Source organism: Oreochromis aureus, linkage group 15 (genome assembly GCF_013358895.1).
Source record: "Oreochromis aureus strain Israel breed Guangdong linkage group 15, ZZ_aureus, whole genome shotgun sequence".
Lineage (NCBI taxonomy): Eukaryota > Metazoa > Chordata > Actinopteri > Cichliformes > Cichlidae > Oreochromis > Oreochromis aureus.
Genome location: NC_052956.1, coordinates 29,651,542 through 29,678,241, shown reverse-complemented (window position 1 = coordinate 29,678,241; position 26,700 = coordinate 29,651,542). Strand labels below are relative to the sequence as shown.

At 43.9% G+C, this 26,700-nt stretch overlaps 1 protein-coding gene across 1 annotated transcript; it reads right to left on the bottom strand.

Annotated features, from left to right (window-relative positions):
- Positions 1-943: 943 nt before the first annotated feature.
- On the bottom strand, positions 944-25,634 carry katna1 (katanin p60 (ATPase containing) subunit A 1). The gene is made up of 11 exons (XM_039598875.1): positions 25,454-25,634; positions 23,825-23,990; positions 23,600-23,739; positions 21,580-21,775; positions 13,127-13,242; positions 12,815-12,920; positions 12,578-12,736; positions 9,615-9,741; positions 9,371-9,505; positions 8,726-8,852; positions 944-1,701 (listed from the first exon to the last, which is right to left on the bottom strand). Exons 2-11 carry the CDS (start codon positions 23,984-23,986, stop codon positions 1,503-1,505), a joined length of 1,467 nt encoding a protein of 488 aa, XP_039454809.1. The 5' UTR covers positions 23,987-23,990; positions 25,454-25,634; the 3' UTR covers positions 944-1,502.
- Positions 25,635-26,700: the final 1,066 nt, after the last annotated feature.

Below are 26,700 nucleotides of genomic sequence, written 5' to 3'. Positions count from 1 at the left end.
TCACAGATTAGAGCAAGCGAGCACATGTGACAGACATGAAAGAGTTTCAAATAGCTACGGAGAATGTTCTACGTCCTGTAACATCATTCAGCATGACCAGTGTGATGGTGGTTCAGTGAAGTTCTGAGGAGGACCCTAACCCTATACCTAGACCCTAACCTCTGAAGGTTAAGCAACGGCACCCTGACTGCCATTGGGTATCAGGACGACCCAACACTAGTGCAGTGAGTCCTGGGTTCCTTCTGGTTTACAACAATGCTTCATGTGGTGAGAGCATGCAGGCAGGTAGTGGAGGATAAATGAACTGTTACCACTCACTCAGTTCAGCTATCTGAAACACGCTGTCTTATATTAGTCTCCCTCCCCATTCCCTTTAACCCAGTTGCAGCTCATGGAGGTTTAAACAGCAGGTGGAGCCATAGCTGTGTGAGTGACAGACAATACAGTCCCCATCAAAAGTTTAAGACCACTTGTAAAATGGCAAAAAAACAATTAAAAAAAAAAAAAAAAAAAAAAATCATATTTTTTGCCATGTGGTCCTAAACTTTTGAACAGCTGTAAAACAGCCCGTTTCAGTTTAAGCATTGTTTTCAATCAATTGCATGCTCAAAAAAAATGTTTTGTCCCACTCTCATTTCTTCTTGTTGCATGTTGAAGCTCTACGTGGAACCTTGATAAGATCCAACGATGCAAAAATATGACTTTAACCATTTTTCAAGTGGTCTTAAACTTTTGATCGGGACTCTTAAGGATATCCCCTCTCAGTAACATACAGATCCAAGCGTAGAAAAACTGAAACAGAGCTTGCAGGTTACAGGGACATAGACATGCAATGGACGTTGGACATTCCAATTTAATGTATGAACTCATCTGTGTGTAGATTTTCTTTTTTTTTTTTTTAAGCAGATAGTGAGCAATAAATAAACTTGCTTGTATCACAATATAGAAATGGCTTCTTAGTTTAATGTTCATAAGAAAAAAGTGTTCTAAATCCATATGGTTTAAAATAAAATCAAGTGAAAAGAACAACAAGAAAGGGAACAACATTTGATTGCCTGGTTCTGTATCCGACAGATACACCAGCACAAAGACAACAACACGACACTGAGAATAAACTAATAACATAACATGTCTGGCCTTTTACTATTAGTGTATTTCAGGAAATGCCTACTAATTTTTGTCAGTTTTTCTAGTAGCTATAGCCGATTTGTCAAACATTTTGGCAAGATGTTCAGGATCAGTCAACTTAAATGATTAAGTCCAAAAATGAATTGTATCAACAATCAGCTCCAAGTTCCTCGTGTTCTTCTTTCGATGAAAACGTTTGCATAGCAACAACATGTACAAAAGGAGGAGTTACCACTTTTCAAGTGCAATTACTTTTGTAATAAACCTGCCCGCTGATTCAGAAATGTACTCCCAGCTCGACACCCAGATCCGAGAAAACATTTCAGTTAGCAGGAACACAAAGCCTCACACTAAGCTGCACAGTGAAAGTTTCATCAACAGGAGCCAAACTCTTCGATCCACTTTTCATACTTTTCCAGGTCAGCTGCAGAAACTGATTTGGACACTTTCCTCAGAGCGGACTCAAAGTCCTCCATGGTGGTGGGCATGTGCATCTCATCCCGGGAAATGTTGCGGATCTCCTCTGGAGTGAGGCCTTCGATCCTTCGCCTCATGGCCATCAGAGATGCGTCCCTACGCAACACACAACAACGGTTTGTCAGATTTCACTTAATACTGTTCATCACATACAAACCTTTAGGGAAGGTTAGGTTAAATTAAAACCAAACTCGTGAATGTCTTCAGCGTGCTGAAGATCATTTTAAAAGACTATGATATTGCAAAATTGCACCCAGATGTGGATAGCCACTCTAGAACACAAGAAACCTAGAATTAGCGAGCGAGCAACAATTTGTCCATGTTAGCCGCTAATTTATTATTAGCTAACAAACAAGCTTCACAAGCATCAGCAGAGTGATCACAATTCATTATCTCTCATTTGGTTGGTGTTAGCAAATACTAGTTTTACTCCTAACACGGAAAACTTGCAAGCCATCTTATGTAGCAAAGTACTGCATTTTTCAGACCATAAGGCGCACCAGATTATGAGGCGCACTGTCGATGAACGGGTCTGTTTTCATACATAAGGCACACCAGATCGTAAGACGCATTAAGCGAAACAGTCAGATACAGTCAAACTTTACTCAACTCATTCTTCTTGCTTCCTCCACTTCTGTACCATTGATTCATTAATTTTGAATTCTCCCGCAGCTGCTCTATTCCCATGTTGTTGCAGTATATTAATGACTAACCTCGTATTGTGGATGGATTATCTCAGTCGTTCTCCTGACTGAAGTTTCCAGGCCTCGAGGGCCGGTGTCCTGCAGTTTTTAGATGTGTCCATGATCCAACACAGCTGATTCAAATGGTTAAATTACCTCCTCAACATATCTTGCAGTTCCTCAAATGAACTAATCATTTGATTCAGGTGGGTAGACCCAGGGTGAGATCTAAAACCTGCAGGACACCCCCAGGCCTGGAGCTGGGGACCCCTGGTTTATAGCATCCTGCCATGCAATTGCATTTGTTAACTTTTATCGAGTGGAAAAAAGTTCCCTTTCAGTCGATTCACTCGGTACAACACATAAGTATGGGATATCACGCCCTCGCGTGTCCTGGCTGAAGAAACCTTTATTCACGCCTTTAAGGCAGATGACGTGTGATGACACGCGCACGGCCCCGCCTGCACATATAGCCGCTGTCATCACAGTCATCCCTCAGTTCTTACGGTCTTCACCTCGCTGAGAACACCTCTGCTGAGTTGGGCTAGCTAGCTGCTGCTAGTTAGCTCCGTTGTCTGCCGACTTGAATTTAGCTTAACTGCCCCTGTTGGTGTTAGCCTCCACCGCGCAGTTGGTGTGTAGGCTGCCCGCGGAGCGCTAATTTCAAGTTTTTCATGTGCAGCGTTTCGCTTTGCGTTTTGGAATAGACTCCAAACCGAAGCGAGCAAAGCAGAAATCTTCTGTTCGCCCCTGTCCTCAGGGATGCGGTTTCTCTTTGCACGACAGCGACCAGCACAATGCCTGCCCTGTCTGCCTGGGGATCGTCCACGCTAGGAGAGCGTTGACGGAGCCCGAAGCCTGTGCGTTTTGTCGCCAGCTCCGGCGCTAGACCCTGGAAAGACGGGTGACGTTTGTGGAAAAAGTGCTGGGACGCCGGCTGTCGCACGCGGCATGACCCTCTCCTTTCTGAGTCTGGAGCCCGGCTTCGTCCGAGTCCGAAGACGAGGATTTTCCGTCGATGTCCCCGCAATTAGCTGGGCTGACCACATGGAATATGTTGACGGGTTAGCCGATGCGACCGGAACCATGCAGGAGCGCTGACGGGCTTCAGCCTGGGTTGAAGCCCGCCAGCGCCCCCAGGAAGACGATGACGTGCTGGACATCGGCCTGGACATCCATGGTTTGTCGGAAGATGAGCAGGAGAGCTCATTGTCGGGCCAATGTGCCGCCGCTGCTGCGCCGGTCGGCCACGATGACACCTCTCTTTTCTCCCTGTTTCGCCGTGCTGCTGAGAAGCTGCAGGTGGACTGGCCTCTCCTCCGCCAGCTCAGAAGCCGTCCGCGTTCGCGTGTTTTTTCCTCCCACCGGAGCCCGCAACGCCAAAACTGCCTTCCCATATTCCCAGACTTTCTCTGCGAGCTGACAGCATCATGGGACAAACCTCTGTCTACCCGCGTCATTGTGCCCGGCTATGGACAGTACATGGAATTGGACGGCGCCGAGGGGGCTGGCTTAGCTAACCCACCCCCTATGGAGCCGTCTCTGGCTGCTTATCTGGCCCCGTCCCATAACCATGGTGTCGGCGGCCCGCAACTCTGCCGCCCAAGCACTGCAGATTCTCTGCTTCGCAGCTGGAGAAGATTTATCGGGCTCAGGCCGGCACTGCTCGCGCCATGAGCTCCGTCACCATGCTCCAGACGTACCAGGCAATGTGCCTGGCGGAGCTCGGATCGCTGGTTCCTGATGACAGCCCGCTGGCACCTCTTCTTAACGAGGTCAGAGTCGCCACAGATTACATCCTCCGTGCGTCTCGCTGTGCAGCGCTCTCCCTGGGCAGAGGGATGGCTTCAACAGTAGTGGCGCAGAGGCACGGCTTCGACAGTAGTGGCGCAGAGGCACCTGTGGCTGACCCTCTCTGACGTCCCGGATAGGGACAGAGCTGTATATCTGGACGCACCAGTGTCTGCGGCTGGGTTATTCGGACATTCACTTGAAGCCATTCAGGCTAGATTCGATCTGAGGAAGAAGCAGACGGAAGCTCTGCGCGACATCATCCCCAGACGTCAGCCCAAGCCCGCAGCTAGCTCTCACAGGCCCGCCGCTCCTCTGCCAACTGGCAAGAGACCGGCGTCCACTGCTGAAGTGGGTGTGCCGCCAGTGAGAGCACATCCTCCGGCCCGAGCTCCACGCCAGTCGGCCTGGAGCAAAGGCCCACCCTCGGGCCCCCGGCGGGACCCGACGCCCAGGAGGAAGAAGCCTCAGCCCACCTAGCTGTGGTTTCGCGTGGAGAAGGGGTCCAGCAGCAGGGAGACGCTGCTTTTACCCCTCTGTTGCCGCACAAGAGGTGCCGCTTAAGTTCTGTTCAGGTTGTCAGCCCCAGAAGGCGCTGCACTTTCCTAACACTGTCTCCCAAGCACAAAACCCCTGCACACAAAATGCCTCAGGTAACTCCCTGTTCAGGTGTGTTAAATGTTCAGGTTCCCGCTGTTTTTCATTGTTGTGCCCCAGAAAAGGTGCCTCCAACAAAATGTATGAATGTACATGTTTCCATGTTACAATCAATAAAGAGTGTTGTTTATTCTCAAACAATCACAAATGCTCAGCCTGCAGGCAGAATGAGCCAGGTCAGGCAGGTGATGCAGTCCCCTGCAGACACACTGGGGGGGGCGACAACGCCCCGCCGACGGTGCTGCGAACCGTTGCCATGGGTTACGGGTCAAGCCGCCTCGTTTCCAAAGAGTCGTAAACACGACTGTCAACACCGAGGCGGCCATGATACTCAGAGAAGAAATAAAGGCGCTATTGCAGAAAAGAGCAATACGAGTGGTCCCCGCTTCGGAGGCAGACAAAGGTTGGTACAGCCGTTATTTTGTTGTTCCGAAAAAAGGGGGAGGGCTCCTCGACCTGCGAGTCTTGAACACGTATCTACGAACATACAGGTTCAAGATGCTAACACTCAGACAGCTCTTGAATGCAGTCGGCCCGGGAGATTGGTTTGCAACAATCGATCTAACAGATGCTTATTTTCATGTGGCTATACACCCGAAACACAGGCAGTTTCTGAGGTTTGCATTCGAGGGCATAGCCTACGAATACCTAGTGCTGCCGTTCGGGCTGTCGCTCGCTCCTCGCACCTTTATGAAATGTGCAGAGGCAGCGCTAGCGCCCCTCAGAGAGAGAGGCATCCGCATCTTAGCCTACCTAGACGACTGGGCTCTCGTAGCTTGCTCCAGAGAGCAGGCGGAGACACAGCTGTCGCTGGTTCTGTCACACATTCAGACACTGGGGTTCTCTGTGAACTTTCAAAAGAGCTCGCTCATCCCGAGTCAGCAGATTTCTTTCCTTGGTTTGGAAATATGCTCGCTTTCCAGCCAGCGACGCTTGTCGGAGCACAGAGTGGCGCGTTTCATCGCCTCCCTCGCTCAGTTTCAGCTGGGACGCGAGACTGCGTTTCCAGACGATATTAAGCTTGTTGGGCATGATGGCGTCTATGATCGCCCGTAGTGCCACTTGGACTGTTAAAAATGAGAGCGTTTCAACGCTGGACTCTCTCTCACCGCTTGTGTGCATCGCGTCACCTCCGGAGGAGGCTGCGGTAACCGCGTCTTGCATGCTAGCTCTCCGTCCTTGGAGGAGCCCAGGCTGCTGCATCAGGGCTCTCGGATTGGGAGGGTGTTGTTTGGCAAGGTGGTGTCCACAGATGCTTCCCTAAGAGGATGGGGAGCGCTGTGCGAGGGTGCATCAGTGAGAGGGATCTGGTCCGCAGCCCAGCGCCAGCTGCACATCAACCACTTAGAGCTGTTAGCAGTGTTCTTAGCTCTAAAGCATTTCCGTCCAGTCCTGGAGGGCCAGCATGTCTTAGTCAGGACGGACAATTCAACAGTGGTGTCTTACATAAACAGGCAGGGAGGAACACGCTCTCTTCCCCTGTTGAAGCTGTCTCGCTCGCTGCTGTTATGGTGCAGTGTTCATTTTCTGTCTCTAAGAGCCACCCATGTCCCGGGCCACCTGAACCTGGGGCCGGACCTTCTCTCCAGGGGGGGTCCTCTGGTGAGAGAATGGAGGTTACACTCTTTAATAGTGGCTCAGATTTGGGATCTATTTGGCAAGGCGCAAATAGATCTTTTGCTTCAGGGTAAATACTCACTGCCCCTGTTCTTCTCCATAATCGACCACGATGCACCCTTGGGCTTGGACGCGCTAGCGCACCAATGGCCAGACGTGCTCCTGTATGCATTTCCCCCAGTGGAAATGATATCTCCAGTTCCAGAGCGAGTGCGTCAGCATTCCCTCTCTCTGATTCTAGTGGCCCCTTGGTGGCCCACAGGGTCGTGGTATGCAGAGATAATCAGCCTGCTAGCAGCGAGTCCTTGGCAGCTTCCTCTCCGCAGGGATCTCCTCTGTCAGGCGGGAGGAGAAGTGTTTCATCCGCGCCCAGATCTATGGCGCCTTCATGCTTACCTGCTGAGAGGTTAAACTTGATTGCTAAGGGTTTGCCACCTAGTGTGATAGCGACAATTCAGAGCGCTAGGGCCTCATCTACTAGAGGCTTGTACGCTTACAAATGGCGAGCCTTCGAGCAATGGTGCCAGGACCGCCACACTCGCCCATTTCAGTGCTCTATTGTGGATGTTTTGACATTCCTGCAGGAGCTGCTGGATAAGGGCCTTTCATTTTCGACAATTAAGGTTTATTTAGCAGCTATATCTGCTTGTCATATTGGCTTTGACGGGGTGACACCAGGTGCACATCCCCTCGCCATAAGTTTTCTGAAAGGAGTTCGCCGGCTGAGGCCCGTGCTTAAGTCCAGTGTCCCTGCTTGGGACTTGTCTTTGGTGCTGGAGGCCCTTTGTAGCCCCCCGTTTGAACCCATTGAGTCTGTGAATATGAAATTTCTTTCATATAAGACTGCATTACTTCTCGCTTTGGCTTCGGCAAAGCGAGTGGGTGACCTTCATGCGCTGTCTGTGCATCCCTCCTGCACACAGTTCTCTTCTGATGGCCACAAGGTCGTATTGCGTCCAAATGCTGCCTATTTTCCCAAGATCATGCCTGCATCTTATAGCTCAATGGAGTTTGAGTTGCTGAGCTTTTGCTCCCCTCCTTTTGCATCTGAGGAGCAGAGGAGGATGCATTCTCTTTGTCCAGTGCGTGTGCTACGCACCTACATTGAGCGCACTCAGAATGTGCGTTTATGTGACCAGCTGTTTGTCTGCTTCGCTAATCCAAATAGAGGTAGAGCTCTGTCTAAACAGAGGCTGTCCCACTGGATTATAGATGCTATCTCACTGGCTGACGGCACCACAGGTCTTGCTTTGCCCCACGGGGTGAGAGCTCATTCCACCAGGGGGATGGCAACCTCATGGGCTCTTTTTAAAGGGGTGCCTGTAGCTGATATTTGTGCGGCAGCTAGTTGGGCATCACCGCACACTTTTGTGCGGTTTTATCGGTTGGACGTTACAGCCCCTTCGGTGGCTCATGCTGTCCTTTCTGCTGGGTCTACCACTCACTAAGGATGTGGTGGTCCGATTCCGGTTCGGTGGCTGCTCTGCGGGGCGTGTATATATGTCCCATACTTATGTGTTGTACCTCGTTCCTCTCCTTCAGGGAACAGAAGTTATAGACATAACTATTCGTTAGCATTGATCCTCCAGCTTCACTGTGTTTATGTTATGCTAACATAGCTGTGTCGCTAGCAGTCACGTAGGACATCATTATATACCAGCTAGTCCAACTTCAGTAACCCTACAAAAGTCACTGCTGTCTACTTTTCTGTCTTCATTTATGTTGGAAGTGATAGCAAAACTGTAAGTTTAATTTTTTCAGAACATTTTAATTTTTTTAGACATCTCTCAGTCATGGTATATCACGTTTAGGTGGACACTAGCGAGCTAACTTCCTGCTACCTCTGTTAAATTTAATAAATTATGCTTTCATGGATGCCTGAATGTTGAAGTTAATTGTTACACCTGGTAAAGCAGCAACACTGATCATTTTATTAAACATTAAAGAATTTAGACAGTTTTTAACTCTCAGTGATGCCACAGTGTTCGTTTGACTTTGGGACCTGAAGCGGAGTTTTGGACCCAGATTACTCCACAAGGCTCCTGACTATGGTAGCCGTAATGCTCCGACAATCCATCAAGCGGTGCAACTTCGTAGCTTACCAAAGTTTTACTAAAACATTTTTTTGACAGATTTGAGCACCGTGTACCACATAAAATCGGTTCAAGGTCAGTAAGCACAACCAGAATTCATACATAAGGCGCACCGGATTATAAGGCGCACTGTCGATTTTTGAGAAAATTAAAGGATTTTAAGTGGAAAATATGGTACTGCAAATACCAAGACTACAGTTCATTTAACCACCAGGGCCATCAGTAAATATCAGTGGTTATCTGGAAGTTATGCTTAGTGTAAATGAAATATGCCCTGACCTGCACACGTTAGTGATGTCAGCTCCTGAGTAACCCTCCATCTGCTCGGCGATTTTGTCCAAGTCCACATCGCTGGCCAGCTCCAGCTCCCTGAGGTTAATCTTGAGCAGCTCCACTCGCCCCTTAGCTGCAAACAGAGGGCCAACAGCAACTAGAGCATGCTTTCTGCTTGAGTAAACTGTTATTTCATCAGCAATATTTACACGAAGAGAGAAGGTCATCTTTTACTCAGCATCGTTAGCAATTTAGCCCTCCTTGAGAACATTTATGTTGGGACTGTAATTCCATGTCACACATTTCTAAATCAACATTTGTCAAGTTTAATTAACACAAAGCAGACACTGAACCAGGCAGGCTTCTGGCATGGTTAAAATGTTTCCATAGAACAGAAAGTAGCTTAAAAAAAAAAAAAAGCTGCATGTGCTGTCAGCTGTGTGCACTGTGCTTCAAATCAGTGGAATGTGGGGAATGTGGAGGCTCAGCAGCTGATGTTTGTCACCAAGTCAAGCAGGCAAATCTGTTATGATCCCTTATTAGTTAATAAAATGTGCAACACTTAAGAGTTTTGAGTCTTTGGCAGTTTTCACTTTCAATAATTGCATTTCATTGCCTACAATGTGGAAATCAGTAAAACAATAATCGTACTTGAAGGAAGAGGAATGTAGATCCGCTTCTCCAGGCGCCTCCTCAGAGCCTCGTCAATGTCCCATGGAAAGTTGGTTGCAGCCAGGACCATTACCATCTTTGATGGGTCGTCGTTCTCTGATGCTCCACCAACACCTGCACAAAAACAACAACAAGAGGAGAAAAAAAAAGATAAAATAAAAAACTGCCTCCATCAAGAGGCAAATACATCTAGCATGAATGGAAATAGGCAAAAGTTCTATACCATCCATTTGCACAAGTAGCTCTGCCTTTACTCTCCTGCTAGCTTCATGTTCCTCTGAGGTTCCTCTGCGGCTGCACATTGAGTCAATTTCATCAATGAAGATCGTGGTGGGAGCATAAAAACGTGCCTGTACGGGGAAACATGCAATGACTCAATTCAACAACAACAAAAAAACAAAACAAAAAAAAAAAAGCGTATTATTTTTAATACTAAGGCTACGTTCACACTGCAGGTCTTAATGCTCAATTCCGATTTTTTGATCAAATCCGATTTTTTTGTCTGGTTGTTCACACTACAAATAAAATGTGACAGCAAACGCACTCTAGTGTGAACGGTTCACAGCCCTCAAAGCGGCCCGCATGCGCAAAAGAAGACAGAGCTAGTAGGTGTTGTTGCAGCAGTGTATCAATTTCTGCACAGTCATAACCGACAGAATTTTGACAAATTAATTAGAGAAAGAAGGACACTGAAAAAAAAAAAAAAAAAGAGAACCCGTGCTTTAACAATGGCCTTGTTTGGAGTAGTGGCTGCTACCTCCGTGCAGAGGTATATATGGACTAGAGATGGCAAGATACCACTTTTTAATGTCCGATACCGATATCATAAATTTGGATATTTGCCGATACCGATATGAATCCGATATGTTGATTACAAAATACGCTATAACTGTTTTTTTTATAAATATCTTGATGCAGTTTGTATAAGTTCATACTCAAGTTTTAAAAAAAAATAAATAAATAAAAAAAAAAAAAACAAGAGACTGAAGCTCTTCTGTTATACCTGTATGCAAAAAATACACTCCACCCAAAACATTTTATAGCAACACTGATCAATCTAATAAATTTAAACCTACACCATCTTCCCTATTCTGATATTTTAAAGAGTACTTACCTACCTAACTAATAGGGTTGCCAACTCCCAGCAAAAATATTAGGGAACCACCCCCCGCCCTTAATCGATGTAATCAACTTTAATTTAATGCAAGTGTAAAACAAATGCACAGAAATCAATTATTTTTCTACATTAAATAGATTCAACATCTTTCTTCAACAGAATTGTAGACTGCACAGATGGTACCTTCCCAAAGAAAAAAGTACTATAGCTTACTAGGGTGTATATTAGACTTATTAGTTACTATATACAATAATGGATTTCTATACATTTAATCAGATGACCACTTTTGTTGTAAGATTCAGATAATTATGTCATTTAAAAACTTTGAATAAATAACAAAGAAAAATATTTCTTTGTGCCCCCCCTTTCCCTGTTAATGCCCAACCTGGCCCCCGACAAAACTTTGCTAGACCCGCCCCTGCACAGTTACCAGCTGTCAGCTATGTAGAAAAGGATCCTGGTGTTATGAACTGTTTCTGAGAGACAAATAACTTCCCTTCAACTCATTCATGTCACCTAAAAGGTAAACCTGTTTCTCCATCACCTGTTCAGCTCTGATGATTCAGTAAGGACATCTCCTGGTTTCATCTTCATGTTTCCCTCTCACCACATATCCAAACGGATATCATGACCAGCAGCTTTTACAGCCTTGGCTCCAGCAAACCTCAGCTGATACTAGAAAGTAATATTAAATGCATTCTAACAACAGCTTATCACGCTTAAACGTGCTGCTGTTGTTTATCCACTGGTCTCCTCTTTCTAGCGCAAAGTGAGCGATAAACAAACAAGAAAGACAGGACTTGCGGCAGAAAAGCCAATCAGCTGATCATTGATCAGTTTCATGTTTGAAGTAATAACAGGAGAGGAAGGGGGAGTGAATGAGAGAAGTAGATGCAACTGCGCAGCAAAGACCGAATAACTCCAGCTTTGTGTCTAATTTTTAATTCTAGCTGAAGTACGGGACAAATCACTTCCTTTTCACCTCAATATGGAACTCTGATGACCAGTCCAGCTGTGGCTCAATATATCAGTTGTTAAGATTAACGTGGAAATACTATGCAAACATTCAGGGATGAACTTACACACTTGCTTTACTTCTCTGGGTTAGTTTTCGCCGAGATGAAATGCTGCGGTTAGGAAGCATGTAGCGAGGCTCCAAATGCTCCAACAGACTGCTGACAGGTCTTGCAGACAAGAGCCGCTCTATTACGTGACACATACTGCGCCGATGCGCCGAGCTGGGTTACGCCAAGTAGTGCATTTTGTGATACTTCGGATCGGATTACATCTTTTATTTCTCTCCGATATCCGATCCAGTAATTTAGGTCAGTATCGGACCAATACCGATGCGTAATATCGGATCGGTCCATCTCTAATATGGACACGTTTATGGAGTCGTTTAGCTTGAATAGAATTGTCTTCCCATATGCTAATCGGGTCTAAAACATCAGGTTTTGTCCATTGACTTGCTCCGTCTCCAGTTTCCGCCCCCATGCTTTCTCGTTTGTCTTCTCCGGCGCTGATAATTGGCTTCTGTCTTGTGTTAGTGACGTAAAAGACGGATTTAATGCAACATGACCATTCAAACAGCAGTCGCTTTCTAAAACATCAGATATGTATCGGATTCAGTACCACTTACGAAAGTGACCTAGGTCAGATTTGAAAATATCGGATTTGTGCTGTTCAAACTGTCATACCATGATCGGATATGGGTCGCATAGGGTCAAAAAAGTCAGATTTGATGCACTTTCGCCTGCAGCGTGAACGTAGCCTAAGAGAAACTGTTTAACTTTAAACACAAAGATAATACGAAATGGTTATAATTGGTTCACAAAAATGGCCTAACTTAATATGAAAGCATGTTTTATTCAGTTTATGATTATTTATTAATGAGTGATAAATTCACTCTCAGAAATAAAGGTGTGTCAGGTGATTTCCAACCACTAGAGAGCTCCAAAACTAACTTACAGTCCTGAAAATTAAAGGAAATACTACTACAGACAACAGAAACTAAGTTCAGAACATTCAAGCACACCAACAAACACAAAACTGACAAAAACTGAACTTACCATTTCAAAGAGAAGGCGAACTAGTTTCTCAGACTCTCCTCTGTACTTAGAGGTCAGAGTTGATGAGGAAACATTGAAGAACGTGGTTCTACATTCGGTAGCAACTGCTTTAGCCAGAAGTGTTTTCCCCGTGCCAGGAGGTCCCACCATAAGCACACCCTAAAGAAGAAAATAACATCTACGTAACAGGACGCATGGGATACAAGTGATGACACAAACTTGTGCTTGCATCACTACCTTCCAGGGTCGTCTAATTCCTTTAAAAAACGCTGGCATCCACATCGGCAACACAACTGCTTCTTTCAACAGTTTTTTTGCATCTTCCAAGTCTGCGATGTCATCCCTATAAAAACAGTTTAGACTGATGTCAGATGTAAAAAACTCTCAGGGAGGCTGGTGTTCATGCCAAGAAAGATAGATAAACCTCTACAAGACAAAAAGGCTATTAAGTGAAGCTAAAGCAGACATGCCAAAAATACAGTTTGTCTAATGGAGGAAAGCTCAAAGACTACAGCTTAGTCATTCAAGGCATCTGAAACATTCACCTACCATTTAATATTTGGATTTTGAGATATAATATCCCTCTCCAGAGCTTCCACGAGGTCTTTATCATATCCTGCCCCATCAAACCTCTTTGCTTCTTTCTCCTGGACATCTGATTTATTCTGAGAGGCAGACCATAAATAAGTGTTTTTTTTTTTTTTGTTTGTTTGTTGTTGTTTTTTTACATATTTATTTATGCAAGTTTCAAAAAATTTTTTACACATTCATAACAGCGGGACAGAGGAACACAGACAATAAGGACAAAAAAGACAAAACAAACAAACAAAAAAACAACAAAACAAACAAGGCCAGCACGTATTAGGAACAGCAGAGAAGAAAAAAGCAAATGGTATACATGTCAAACAACTCAGAATCCAGAGAGTCCAATCCACATTGAAGTTCGAGTCCAGAGATCGTTAGGAGGAGCCGTTTCATAACAGCTATGGGCAACAGCTCGGAATGATAACAGTTAAAACAACATGGTCAGGACCCAGGGCGTGGACTGTTCTTCTTAATGTGGTCTATAAAGGGCCCCCATATCTTCCGGAACTTCTCCATGGAATCAGACGTAGAAAACCGAATTTCTTCCAGGTATAAACAGGAGACCATCTCCTTGAGCCACCTCTTGAAGCAGGGAGGGGAGGCAGATTTCCACTCACCCAGAATCAGACGTTTCGCAATCACCATACCAAACATAAGGGCCTGTTGCACAACAAAAGGAAGTGCCAAGGAGTTGCTGGAGCAGCCCAGGATCACCATAAGACAGTCAGGATACAGTTGCCTATTGTAAACAATGCTATAGAAACTAAAAATACTAGTCCAAAAGGCAGTAAGCTTAGAACAGGACCAAAAAAGATGGCCAAGAGTACCGTCCACAAGTTTACATCTATCATATTTGGGGGAACGTTAGGAAAAGTATTGTTCAATTTGGTTTTGGAATAGTGCAATCTATGGACTACCTTAAACTGAATTAACTGAAGCCGGGCATTAACAGAGCACAGTTTTATCCGGCTTAACACTTCAGCCCATAAATCGTCAGAGATAACCAAACCAGTGTCCCTTGTCCAAGCCTCTTTAATATGGCAAGAGGGAGTTGCCGAAGAAAAAAGGTTAACAAGCCGGGAGATTAAGTGTTTTGAGGTGGGAGGTTCGTTCATTATATTGTAAAAGACATGCTGTATGGGGATAGTATCCAAATTTGAGAATGCTTGCTTGACATAATTCCTAATTTGTAAGTACCGAAAAAAAAAAGACTTGTAGGGAGATTGTACTTTGTCTGAAGTTGAGCAAAAGAGGCAAAATGATTGTCAATATAAAGACCTTTTATAGCAGTTAACCCTTTAACAGGCTATTGTTTGAAAGCAGCATCCATTGTACTAGGCTTAAAGCTAGGATTATGGCACATCGGGGCAAAGGTTGACAATTCCGGGAGGTTCAAGATTCTCTTAATTTGGTTCAATATTTTTAAGGAGTTGCAAAGATTAAAGTCATCACATGTACTATTAATAACCGATTTTGAAAATAAAATAGCTGGTAAGGATGCTCCAGTGTGCTTGATAGCGGTGCTAAGCTCCATTTCGAGCCATTTGGGGCTGGACCCGCATCCCAAAGCATCACCGACTATAGGCAGATTCCAAAAGACCCAGGCTCTGGCATTACAGGCCCAGTAATAATGTTTGAAAACTGGAAGGCCCAGACCACCCGCGTCCGTGGGCTTTTGCAATTAATATTTTATTGTATTTTTTAGAACACTACAGTCCACTGTAGAGACAGATTACATCACATAGAAAAAAAGCATCAGCATATCAGCAGAACAGTAGAGAATACAAAACCAAAATGAGGGGGGATGAGCAAAGCAAGAAATAAACATAAATAAATAAATAAATAAATAAATAAATAAATAAATAACGGAAAAAAAAACCAAAAAAAAAAAAAAAAAACAACCCAAAAACAAAAAGAAAGACAGCCACGTCTTCAAGAAACTTAAAGAAGTCCAGACGCTTTTCTTTTTTCTAAGCTCCTTAAACAACCACACGCAAAAAATAAAATAATATAATCCCTGAGTGCGCTTCCTCAGAATTCCAGTGTCTGTCCCACTCTAAGTGCTAGTCTGATCCTTTTATTCTGGACAGATATGGATCCCACTTCAGATGGAAACTCTCCACTTTATTCAGAAGCCTGTATGAAAGTTGTTCTAGTGCAGCGAGTCTCCCTAGTTGAATATGCCATACAGAGACAGGTGGGGTGGAAGGGGCCTTCCACTGGGAGATAATGAGTTTATGCCCCAGCATCAATGCAGTCTGTACCCACTCAGCGGCCTTAGGCGGAGCATTTTTAAGGACTGATGGGTCCCCCAAAACAAATAGTCTTGGTGAGAAAGGAATATCCCATCGTATAGTTAATTTGATAAAGTCATGTATCTCAGTTCAAAAGATTTGGGTTTTAGGACACCTCCAAATCATATGGGTCAATGTGCCCACCCCAGTCTGACATCTCCAGCATTCAGGGGACCGTATGAGGTTCGCCCTATACAGTCTGTGTGGCAATCAGTAAATTCGGTGTAGTAATTTGAATTGGATTAGCCTCGTTCTAAGTTCCCTGGACACCTTTTTACTATTCTGCAAAATTGTAGTCCATTCCTGATCCGTAAAAACCACACCAAGGTCAGATTCCCAAGCTAACCGGAGGGCGGGAAGCCCTTTACTCGTGCCCTCAACAAGCATTGAGTAGTATTTAGAGACTTCACGACCTACCCCAAAGATTTTTTTGATGTAGCTGAGATATTCAATAGTAGGAGGTGGTGTGGAGGAGGAACAAAAGGTTTTGAGCAATAAGTGCCGGAGCTGCAAGTGCCTCCAGAACTGACTCTGTGGCAACTGAAACTGTGCTTTAAGGTCATTGAAGGACTTGAGAATTCTCCCCTGATACAGGTCTCCGAGAACAAGTATCCCTCTCTGGACCCACAATCTCCAGAAAAACCGAAATTTATTAATGCAGAGTTTGGGATTGAGCCATATGGAGGCCTCAGTATGAAGGTGGGAATTAAAATTTAACAGCAAGGCCACCTTCTTCCAGACCGTCTGTAGGAATGAAAGAATGGGGTGGGTTTGTATATCTGGTGGGAGCTTGGTGGTTAAAATGTGCATCGGAGGGAGTGGTGAGCACAAAGCACTCTCCAGACTAAACCATGGGGGGGCTCATTCTGGAGGGAGAGCCCAGCGAACCATGTGTCTCAGACTGAAAGCATAATGGTAAAACAGTAAATTTGGGACCCCCAGGCCACCCGACTCCACTGGTTGCTGTAGCTTTTTAAGCTTTATTCTAGGGCGCCTGTTATTCCATATGAATTGGTTACATAACCTGTCAAATTGCTGAAAATATTTTGATGGGATTTTTAGCGGGAGTGTTTGTAGTAGGTAATTAAATTTTGGAGCACAATTCATTTTGATGATGTTAACTTTACCCCAAAGGGTGAGAAACAAAGGGGACCATCTAATTATGTCAGTTCTGAACTTGTCCAATAGAGGTTCAAAATTAGCCTGAACTATGTTGTATAACAAACAGGGGAATGTAATGCCCAGGTATTTAATCCCAGTCTGAGGCCAGATGAAATCCCCTGGCTGGAACAGGGTTTTGGGGCAGAAGGCTGTCAGGGGGAGCGCTTCAGACTTTGACCAATTTACTCTATATCCTGATATATTAGAGAACCGGTTAATAATTCTTAAGAGAGCAGGTAGAGAGCGTTCTGGCTGCGATATTAGGACCAGGGCGCCATCAGCATATAGCATCAATTTGTGATTATCATTGTGGACCTGGATACCTGGAAAATCAGGGTCTCTACGTATTGTCGCTGCCAGAGGCTCTAAAGCTAGAGCAAAAAGCAGAGGACTCAGTGGGCAGCCCTGTCTTGTACCTCTGTGGAGGTTGAAGGACTGTGATATAATACAGTTCGTTAGTATTGATGCTCTTGGATTGTTGTAGAGAAGTTTGACCCACCTTATGAATTTTGGGCCAAAGCCAAATGCTTCCATTACAGAAAATAGAAAACGCCACTCTACCCTGTCAAATGCTTTCTCTGCATCTAGGGAGAGGGCTATAGCTGGAGAAAAGTCCCCCGTAGGGGATTTATTCTGGGTTGCCCACATAATATCAATTAGGCGTCTAACATTATCGGCAGAGCTGCGAGTCCGAATAAAACCAACTTGGTCGGGGTGTATTAAGTAAGTCATGACCTTATCTAATCTGGTTGCTAGCACCTTGGCTAAAATTTTGCAATCGCAATTGATCAAGCTTATTGGTCTGTAACTCTTACAGTGAAGTGGGTCTTTGTTTTTCTTTAAGACAAGGGAAATAAGTGCCTCTGACAGTGTTGGTGGCAGGCTGCCCTTATCCAGGGCCTCCTCAAACATTTGAAGGAGTAAAGGGGAGAGCTCGTCTGCAAAGTTCCTGTAAAATTCTGCTGTGAACCCATCCAACCCAGGGGCCTTGTCGATTGGAAGGTTTTTGATTACCTTTAAGATCTCTTCCTTTGAAATTGGGGCGTCCAGGGAGTCCACCTGTGTCTTAGAGAGAGCTGGGAGGTTGAGGGGGGAGAGAAAACTGTTAATTTCCTGAGAGTTTGCTTGTACTTCTGAGGAGTAGAGTTGCATATAGAAATCTCTAAAGGCTTCATTCACTTCAGAGGGTTTTGACACCAGAGTGCCACCCTGTGCTCTAATTGCTGCTATGATAGTCTGAGCTTCTTTTTGTTTAATATATCTTGCAAGCAGTTTGCCAGGTTTATCTCCATCTTCGAAGTATTTCTGCCTAGCCTGAAATAGAGAAAACTCCATTTTCTGAGTCAAAATTGAGTTGAACTCATATTTAAGTCTAATTAGGTGGGTCAGATTTGCTGAGCTCATGTCTGCCTTAAAAGCGGCTTCAGCTATGGCAATCTTCCTCTCCAGGTCTATCTGCTTGGTCAGAGCAGTTCTTTTCTTATGAGGCATGCTGGATTATGAACCCTCTAATAAAAGCTTTCAAAGCTTCCCATGCTACACCTGCACTAGGAGCTGTGGAGAGGTTAATTTCTATATAAGAATTGATCTGCTCTCTTAAAGAGTGGAGAAAGTTGGGATCATGTAAAAGGCTTGAGTTTAGCCTCCACCTGGGAGGCTTGAGGGGGTTACCAAATGAGCTCAGATGCAAGAGCACCAAGGCGTGGTCAGAAACGTGTATACTACCAATAGAGCAAGACAATGCTGAGGGCATGATAGAATTTGACACAAGAAAATAATCTATTCTTGAGAGAGTGTTGTGGGGGGCAGAATAAAAGGTGTAGTCTCTTGTGGATGGGTTGAATACTCTCCATATGTCTACCAAACCCAAGGTCCTACACATTTTTTATAGCGACCGAAGCTGATCTAGAGTGTCGCTGTGAGGGAGTGCTTCGATCCAGTATATCATCCATGACCAAATTGAAGTCCCCTGCTATCAGGATTGGGTAGTCGCCCATATCACTAATTTTGCATTCCAAGTTTACAAAAAAGGTGGGGTCGTCAATGTTTGGTGCATAGATATTGCTTAAAATCATCCTATGGCCTTGAATCTCAGCCAAGAGTAGCAATGTCCGCCCATCTTCGTCCTTAACCACCCGGGTGCATTTAAACTGTAACCGCTTATGAATTAAAATTGCGACACCCCTACTCTGACTGCTGCCACACGAAAAAAAAAATATATATATATACCTGATCCACCCAATCACGGCAAAGTTTATCTGACTCTTGGGGAGACAAGTGAGTCTCTTGAAGAAAGACAATGTCAGCTTTTTTTGATTTGATAAATGTCATGATTTTCTTTTTTTTGATTGGATGGTTAAGGCCCTTTACATTCCAGGTCATTAAAGTAAGGGCCCTTTGTTGCTTATTCGCCATCATGCAATACGTATCAGACATATAACAGTGGGGTAACTTATTATTAGAACCAGGAGTTCAGTGCTGAGTGGACAATATTTGGAAGGCTGGCTGTAAGAAAAGTGGGGGTTTGGAAGTAAATAAACATAACAATCGATAAACATTCAAACAGATACTTCTGGGGCAACCGAGAACACTAGTTACCCTCAGGCCCGGGGGTATAAGCCCCAAAAGGTAAAACATAAATGTTATGTGATGTTTATGGTCCGTGCCCTGACTCTAACCAGTCGAACAGTCATAAACAGGTTAATCCGTCGCCAGCAGCAGCAGCTAATTATTAAGTCGATGTAATATGTTAACCAGCACAAAAGAGTGTGTGACTAGAAAGCTGACCGTGTGAGAGCTTCACAACAGAGTGTGGGTGAAGTGGATTTGTTTCAATGGTCGCACCACCGCGTTGTGTTTCCAGCTACGACCGCCGAGGCTAAAGGCGCAGCCGGACTGCTTTGGCCAAGGGAGGCAGCCGCTTTGGGAGTGGGATTTAGTGTGGGACTGGTGAACGGATCTGTGTGAGGAAACCAGTCAATCCGGGACTTAGCTAACTGAACAAACCTCTATGCAGGTTGGTTAGAACTGTCCCCTGACAAACTGAAAAGGGCTTCATAACTGAATTACTAAAAGAGGAATTTAATAGTCTTAGTGAGCTTCTCTACCAAGCGGATTGGATGTGAATATTCTCAAAAGTAGCACAACCAAAAAGTCAAATCAAACTGGAAAGCCCTATAATATTGAAACTGAACAGTTAGGAGGTGCAGTAAAGTATATCGTTTGTATGGCATGTTAATTAACGCTAGGGCAAAAAGTTTGAAAAAAAAAAAAAGTTACCCTCAGGTGGGTATAAAAAAAAAAAAAACCAAAAGGAAAAGAAAAAGGGTAGTGTTTAAATCAAGCCCTGATTGTAAATAACTCCCTTAAGGTAAAGACAGAATGTAATCCTGGGCTTTTTGGGATCGGTAAACTCAAACGCCTGAAACCCTCCGTCATTTTGGCAGCACCAGCACCGCTGGGTGCTGGTGGGTAGTGTTTAAAGAATTTTATCTTCCTTTTTGGGATCGGTAAACTCACGTCTGCCCTCCGTCATTTTCAGCACCAGCACCGCTGGGTGCTGGTGTAGGGAGAATTTTATCTTCCTTTCGTGCAGCAGCCGTTTACAGGGATTGAATGCCGCTCGTTTGTCCGTGACAAGTTTGGAGAAGTCAGGGAAGATCATAATGCGGTGGCCGTTCCAGCTCAGCTGTCCCAGCCTCCGCGCAGCTTCCACGACCCGTTCCCTGTCCTGGAATCGCAGAAATCGGGCGATGATGACCGTCAGGTTTGCGTCTCACCAGGCTGCGGTGTGCGCGGTCAATCTCCAGCCCGCCCGGGAAGTCGACCTTCAGGAGTTGTGGGATCGTGTTGTGCACGAATGCTAGAGCGTCCGAACCCTCGCAGCCCTCTGGAAAGCCGGCAAAGCGCAGATCGTTTCTCCGTCCTCTGTTTTCGAGGTCGTCTAATTTCTGTCGTAGAGCGTTCACTTCGTCACTAGTAGCAGGAGATTTTTTCCTTTAGCGCTGCTAGCATCCTCAAGGAAATCCAGACGAGACTCAGTGTTGCTTATTCGAGTAGCCATATCCGCTAGCTTAGCCTCCACTGCCCTCGTAGCAGTTTGAATAGCATTCAGCTTGCTCTCTTGTGTCTCGGAGGTTTCCTTAAGTAGCACGTAAATACTTGCAATGTCTCTGGCCATTTGTTCAGTTGTAGCAGTCTGAATAGTATCCGACATTGGAGGTGAGAGCGGGTGCGCCTCGTTAGCTTTCGCCGACGTGTCCTTGCTAGCGCCTTCCTGCCGTCGAAGCTTAAGTTTTTGTTGGTGACTCGGCATTTCTGAGCTTTCACAGAGAGTCTTCAAGCTTCCCACTGTCCTGAGGTGATATTTTGTAAATGTTGTGTAGCGTAACGTTCAAAGTCTAATGCAAATTAGCTTGCCACTGCGACGGAGCTTCCCCATTCAAGCTGCCATCTTGACCGCCTACGTCACCGGACTTCCCGTCCGTGGGCTTTTGCAAGTGAGACTTCGAGATGTGGGGGGGGCTTGTAGGCCCAAACAAAAGGCATGATAATGGCATCCAATGCTTTGAAAAAGGAAGACCTGAGAAAAATAGGAACGTTCTGGAATAGGTACGTGAATTTAGGGAGCACAACCATTTTGATTATATTGATACGGCCAATCATTGAAAGTGGGAGAAGTTTCCATTTATCTATCATACACTTGAGCTCATCAGTTAGAACCAGACCATAAATAAGTTAATAAAAATAAAATAACTCTTCCCAGTTCCCTGAACGTAACCTTCGAACAAAAAAAACAAAAAAACAAAAACTGGAATGACAGGCTAGGTTAGGTAGTGAATAAACAGACCGCATGTGATAGTGTTTGATCAGCAATACTTTGTGACTTTTTGTTATGTGGTATTATAATAGAGAAGGCTGTGACTGTGTGCTGCAACTTGAAACCGTCAACATATCGCTCACCTTATCATCCTTTGCTTTGCCAGCAGCCTCCTTTGGTTCCTTCTTTTCTTTGCCCTTGGAAGGTCTGCCTCTGTCGCCGTTGGCCCCTCGGGGCAGGTGCCTCTGCTGGGCCTTCACAGCCACGCTCAGGCGGTTGTTTGCAGGTTTGCTGTCTTTATAGGGGTTGGTAGGACGTCTGACAGGACAGGGAGAGTGTCTGTGAAGAAAACAGGGATAAGACTATCAACTGCAAGCCCTTAATGTCAAGAGGTGTTAAATCATTGAAACATTTACATTCTTTGTGATTCAGCTGTTGCCTTAGTGCTTAGAGCACAAGCCAGACAGAACAGTATGATTGATCGTTTTTCCCCCCTTGAATATTGTTCTAAGATCACTGATCTGACACCACTCTGATAGACTATCAGCCAATAGCCAACTAAAGAGCTTAATATCATAATCGTTCATTTAAAGCTAGCAAGACCAGACCAAACTGCCACAGTACACAGTCAAAAAGCCAAAGGACAAAACAGACTGAGACACTGTCCTGCATTTGAAGTTAATGCTACTCTTTTTTTCTCTAAACAAAAACAAACATTTATTTAACCAGGAAGTAAAACTCTTGAGATCAAGCATCTCTTGTGAGAGTGTCCTCAGTGATGATGATAATAAGCTAGCATGTTTTTTTTTTTGTTTTTTTTAAATCATCATCATTTGCACTAGCAGCCCAAATTTTCCAGACTCTCAGTCCAATCTGCTTTTCGTTTTGCTTCCCAGCAACCTCTGGGAATGAAAAGTGAGACAAGCCCCTAAATGCCCAAAACAGTCCTATTAAACAGTCAACGTTAAAGTTTTTTGTTGTTTTTTTTGCACAGACATGTTTACAGACTGTACAAAAACAGATTTGGTCTCTTTGCATAATTTTCCTCTTAAAAACTAAAATCTGTATGGTGGGTGAAATGGTTACAGGCAGCTGTAGCCAAATAAGATGAATAACACAGCGTCCTGTGTGGTATCTGCTATCAAAGAAGTTTGTGCTTCAGTTTTGCTGAGTGAAATTCCAGTATTTTATAAGACTGTACTGATGTGCAGATATCTGTGTTACAAACATACAGTCTGCTAATTAGCAGATAGCAGATAATTTCACCCACCCAGTTCAAGTGAGTTTTATTTATACTGTATACCATCAGTATAAATAAAACTATACAATATTGGAGAAAAAAAACACAAGAATCTGTAAAGTTTCTCAGTCATCTAGGTCATCGTAATCCAAGGAGCTTGGAAAGAAGGAGTCTGGACTTCTCTAAGCTTCTCAACCGAGAAGCTGATGAGATGAGAGGTGAAACGTCTTCAAGAAACTTAAAGAAGTCCAGACGCTTTTCTTTTTTCTAAGCTCCTTAAACAACCACACAAAAAAAATAAAATAATATAAAATAAAATAAAATAAAAATGGTGGGGTAGAAGAACTTCCTTTTAACAGGAAGAGACCTCTGGCAGAACCAAGCTTAAGGTGGAGTAGCTATCTGCCACAATCTGTTTGTGGCAGATAGGTGCTCTCATCCCAAAACGGAAATTTCTGGCCTTGATAAAATCAATAAATAAATATATACTATTATATATTTTGAACAACACTAATGTTGTTCAAAATAGATCATGTGGCCAAAAAATGTGTTACAAGCATACAAGCAACATAATTTAAATTATGTTGGGAAACTTAAAAAAATGAAAAGGTGAATTTTTCAAGAAGTGCATCTCTAACAGTTAAAAATACACAGTTTGAGGTTTACCAGCCATCTTTCTGGAGGGCAGAGCAGGAACAAATCAAGCTCACAGAGGCTTACAGAGGTTCACTGATCTCAATCATATGACTACATCAGGACTATTGTTCTTGGCTTATTTAACAATTGCAGTTCAGAAAACTGCAGGATTAAACCAGAAGCACATATTAAGTGTTCACGAAGTATCGGAATTTGTAGCACATGAAATTTCCTAAGCAATGAATAAGCAGAAAATAATACATGTATATAAATAGCCAGTGTAGTACCTCTGTTCCACATGCAAAGGTCTCATTTCAAAATCATCGTGGTTACTGGGTTTAACAGGAGCCGTGTCCAACTGAAAGTTCCCCAGAGTTGACATTATGTCCTGAACTTGTTGATTCTCTTCGATGATTTCCTGCCACAGCTGAGAAACAACCACAGGTGCATACATAAGAAAAATTGGGATTGGCTCCTCATATGATCAAATAAAAGATCAGCACTACATTTACCTGCTGCCACCTCTGCTGGAAACTGCTGTCTCGCACCGTGTACACATATTTTTTGATTTGTTCAAGCAGCCCATGATAGAGAACACTGGCTGAGCTGTAGTTTCCCAGCAAGGCATATTCACGGGCCAGTTTCAGATTCTCACTAATTTCCCGTAGACTCATACCGCTGTGGAAACAGACAACAGGTTCACAAAAACTTATAAAGCTGACTGGTCAAAGTGGGCATGCTGCTGACAGTGAAAGAAGGACCGTTGAATAACTACAGCGCAGACAGCGATTGAAATTTCAAAAATCTTACCAAAAAAAAGAAAAGAAAAAAAAAGCTTGCATTCATCTGGTGTAATCAGAACTTTTTCTCTGGAGTTTTTTGAGGAACTATGGTCCTTATGCCCTTGCTCATGCTTGCCCCCCTTATGATGACATCTCATCATAAGGGGGGCAAGCATGAGCAAGCACTTGGCGACAATGGGAGGTAAAAAGAAACCTCCTGTAGGCCCAAGCAGGGGCAGCAATCTATTGAAAGTAGTTGGGGGTGACGGATAAGGAGGCAAGACAAAAGACAGTGTGAAAAGGAGCCAGAGATTAATTGAATGCAAACAACAGACAGTGAAAAGAGGCGATAGGTATTCTGTTTTGCTTCAACACAAAAACATGAAGCTACTGTAAAACTAACAAATTGTAAAGATCCACTGGTTTTAGTATTACTGCTTTCTTCTTTACTTTTTGACTTAAATTCTTTTTTTTTCTGGTTTGTTCTTTGTTCTTATACAGATTGAGGTTTGATTTACTCCCTGACAAATACTTTTTTCCCCCCAAAGGGCCAGAAATAACAAGACAGAGTGGAGTAATGTCACACAGACTTATTACCCGAACCACTGTTCATGCGGACTAAAGTGCTCATTTTGAGCTTGGAAAACATGACAGTGACCTTTTGAAGTGGCAAGTCATAAGGTCTCTATTACGTACTAGAAACATTACAGTTGTTAAACAGATATTTTATATGCATTTGCATTTTTTACTATCCAGATTATCTGAACATAAATACCTAAACTGTAATAGCTGGCATAACCATCTTGGTGCTAGTTCCATTGTCAGATGGCCCGGGCAAAACACCTCTGTTGTATACAATCTATGAAAAATACCCAAGAACATATGTAGTGCCATCTGGACACTGCTTTATATAAGAGTGATACTATATATACGACACGTGCACAGTTTAAGACATGTTTTCACATTCAGCGAAACATACGTAGTTGACAAGTGTGACTAGCACCTCTCAGCTGAACTTGTTTCTCCACAGATTAGACGGAGCCTCGCCCAACTATGTTAAAGGCAAAATGCGACACTCAAGTCCACACGTACAAGATGCTACCGTTTCAAAGATGGGGAGAACAGCTCCTTTGTTCGTAGGAACTTAAATGTTAGGCAAGATAACTAAACTAGTTAACGCTAGTATACGTTTGTACGCGGTAGTGGTGACGTTAACGACAACCGACGCATCCTTAAGTTTGAATTTCAAGCCGGCTGGCTGGTTTCTCTCACTCTGGTTCAAACTGTAAACGCACCGTCTTCGCAAAACTTGATGAACACAGTAGTTGAAACGACACTGAAACAGTTTTTGACACAAACCTGGTGTATGTCGCATTTATGCTCAACTTTTCCTAAATGTGGCCGTGGTTCAGGGAAAGGCTGCTCACAGAATCCATCGGACTGGGAAAATAACTACACGATCTGGGGACATTTGTAGTCCAATTCATGACGGAAGTTTGTCACAGCGCACGTTGCGTGTGCAAACCAGCTAGGGGCGAAAAGTTTTGAACTTCCGTTTTCGACCTTCAAAATAAAAACGTCAAACGTTATATGGACGTAAAAGCACAAAAAAACAAAACGTAGAGCTTCCTAAAAGAAAACCAATAACTTCACTACGACTACTACTCGCAGTGAATTACTTGCCCTAATTCGGTCATCTTAAGTACGGCAAGGTTTGCATAACTTTTTTTTTTAAGTTCTTTCTGACGAAAGGCAGCCATCAGTTATCTAGAAGCATAAAACATTTCTGAATATTCCTGCTATATTTTTTAAGTTCACTTTTTAGAGGAGCATGGTGGTGCAGTGGTTGGCACTGTTGCCTCAGGGCAAGAAGGTCCTGGATTTGAATCTGCTAACCTGGAGCTTATCTGTGCAGATGTGAGTACCTGGGCTCTCTCTGTGCATTTCTCTTCTTCCCAAATGATTGTGATTCTAAATTATGAATATGAGTGTGTATAGTTGTATTTCTCTATGTGTTAACCTGGTGACAGACGTGCAACCTGTGCCCTGTTCTTGCCCAATAACACCTGGGTTGGACTCTTACCACCTTGAATTTCATACGCAGAAGAAAAATGGACGGACCTTTTAATAAAGATCTGCATATTTTTGGAGAGGATGTGTACTTACACTATGATAAACTGAACTTTCAGCATTTGTATTACTGATGAAAATGTTGACAGGGAAGATCCAAATACACGTTTGTAGTTAGTAAGAAAAAAAGGCACTTTGACTATAACTGAAAAATGAATGAATATTCCTGAATATTACAAGACAAATGGGATCAGCTAAAAACAGCAGGGATCCAGCAAAGAAAAGAAAAATAGGTACACACATACTGAAAAAGAAATTACAATCAATTCACGATTTACAGATCAAAGTTGATCTATGAAGAAACAAAACACATCAATCACACGTAGTTTGTTTTTTATGTGGAGAACGTCATTCACCATGACTGATTTGGTGGTGGCTCAGCCTTTGGGAAATTTGCACCTTAGAGAGCTCAAGGAGCTCAGTGACACCCTAATCCAGATCTGCAAAGAGATCCCCAGGACACCATCCATTGTTAC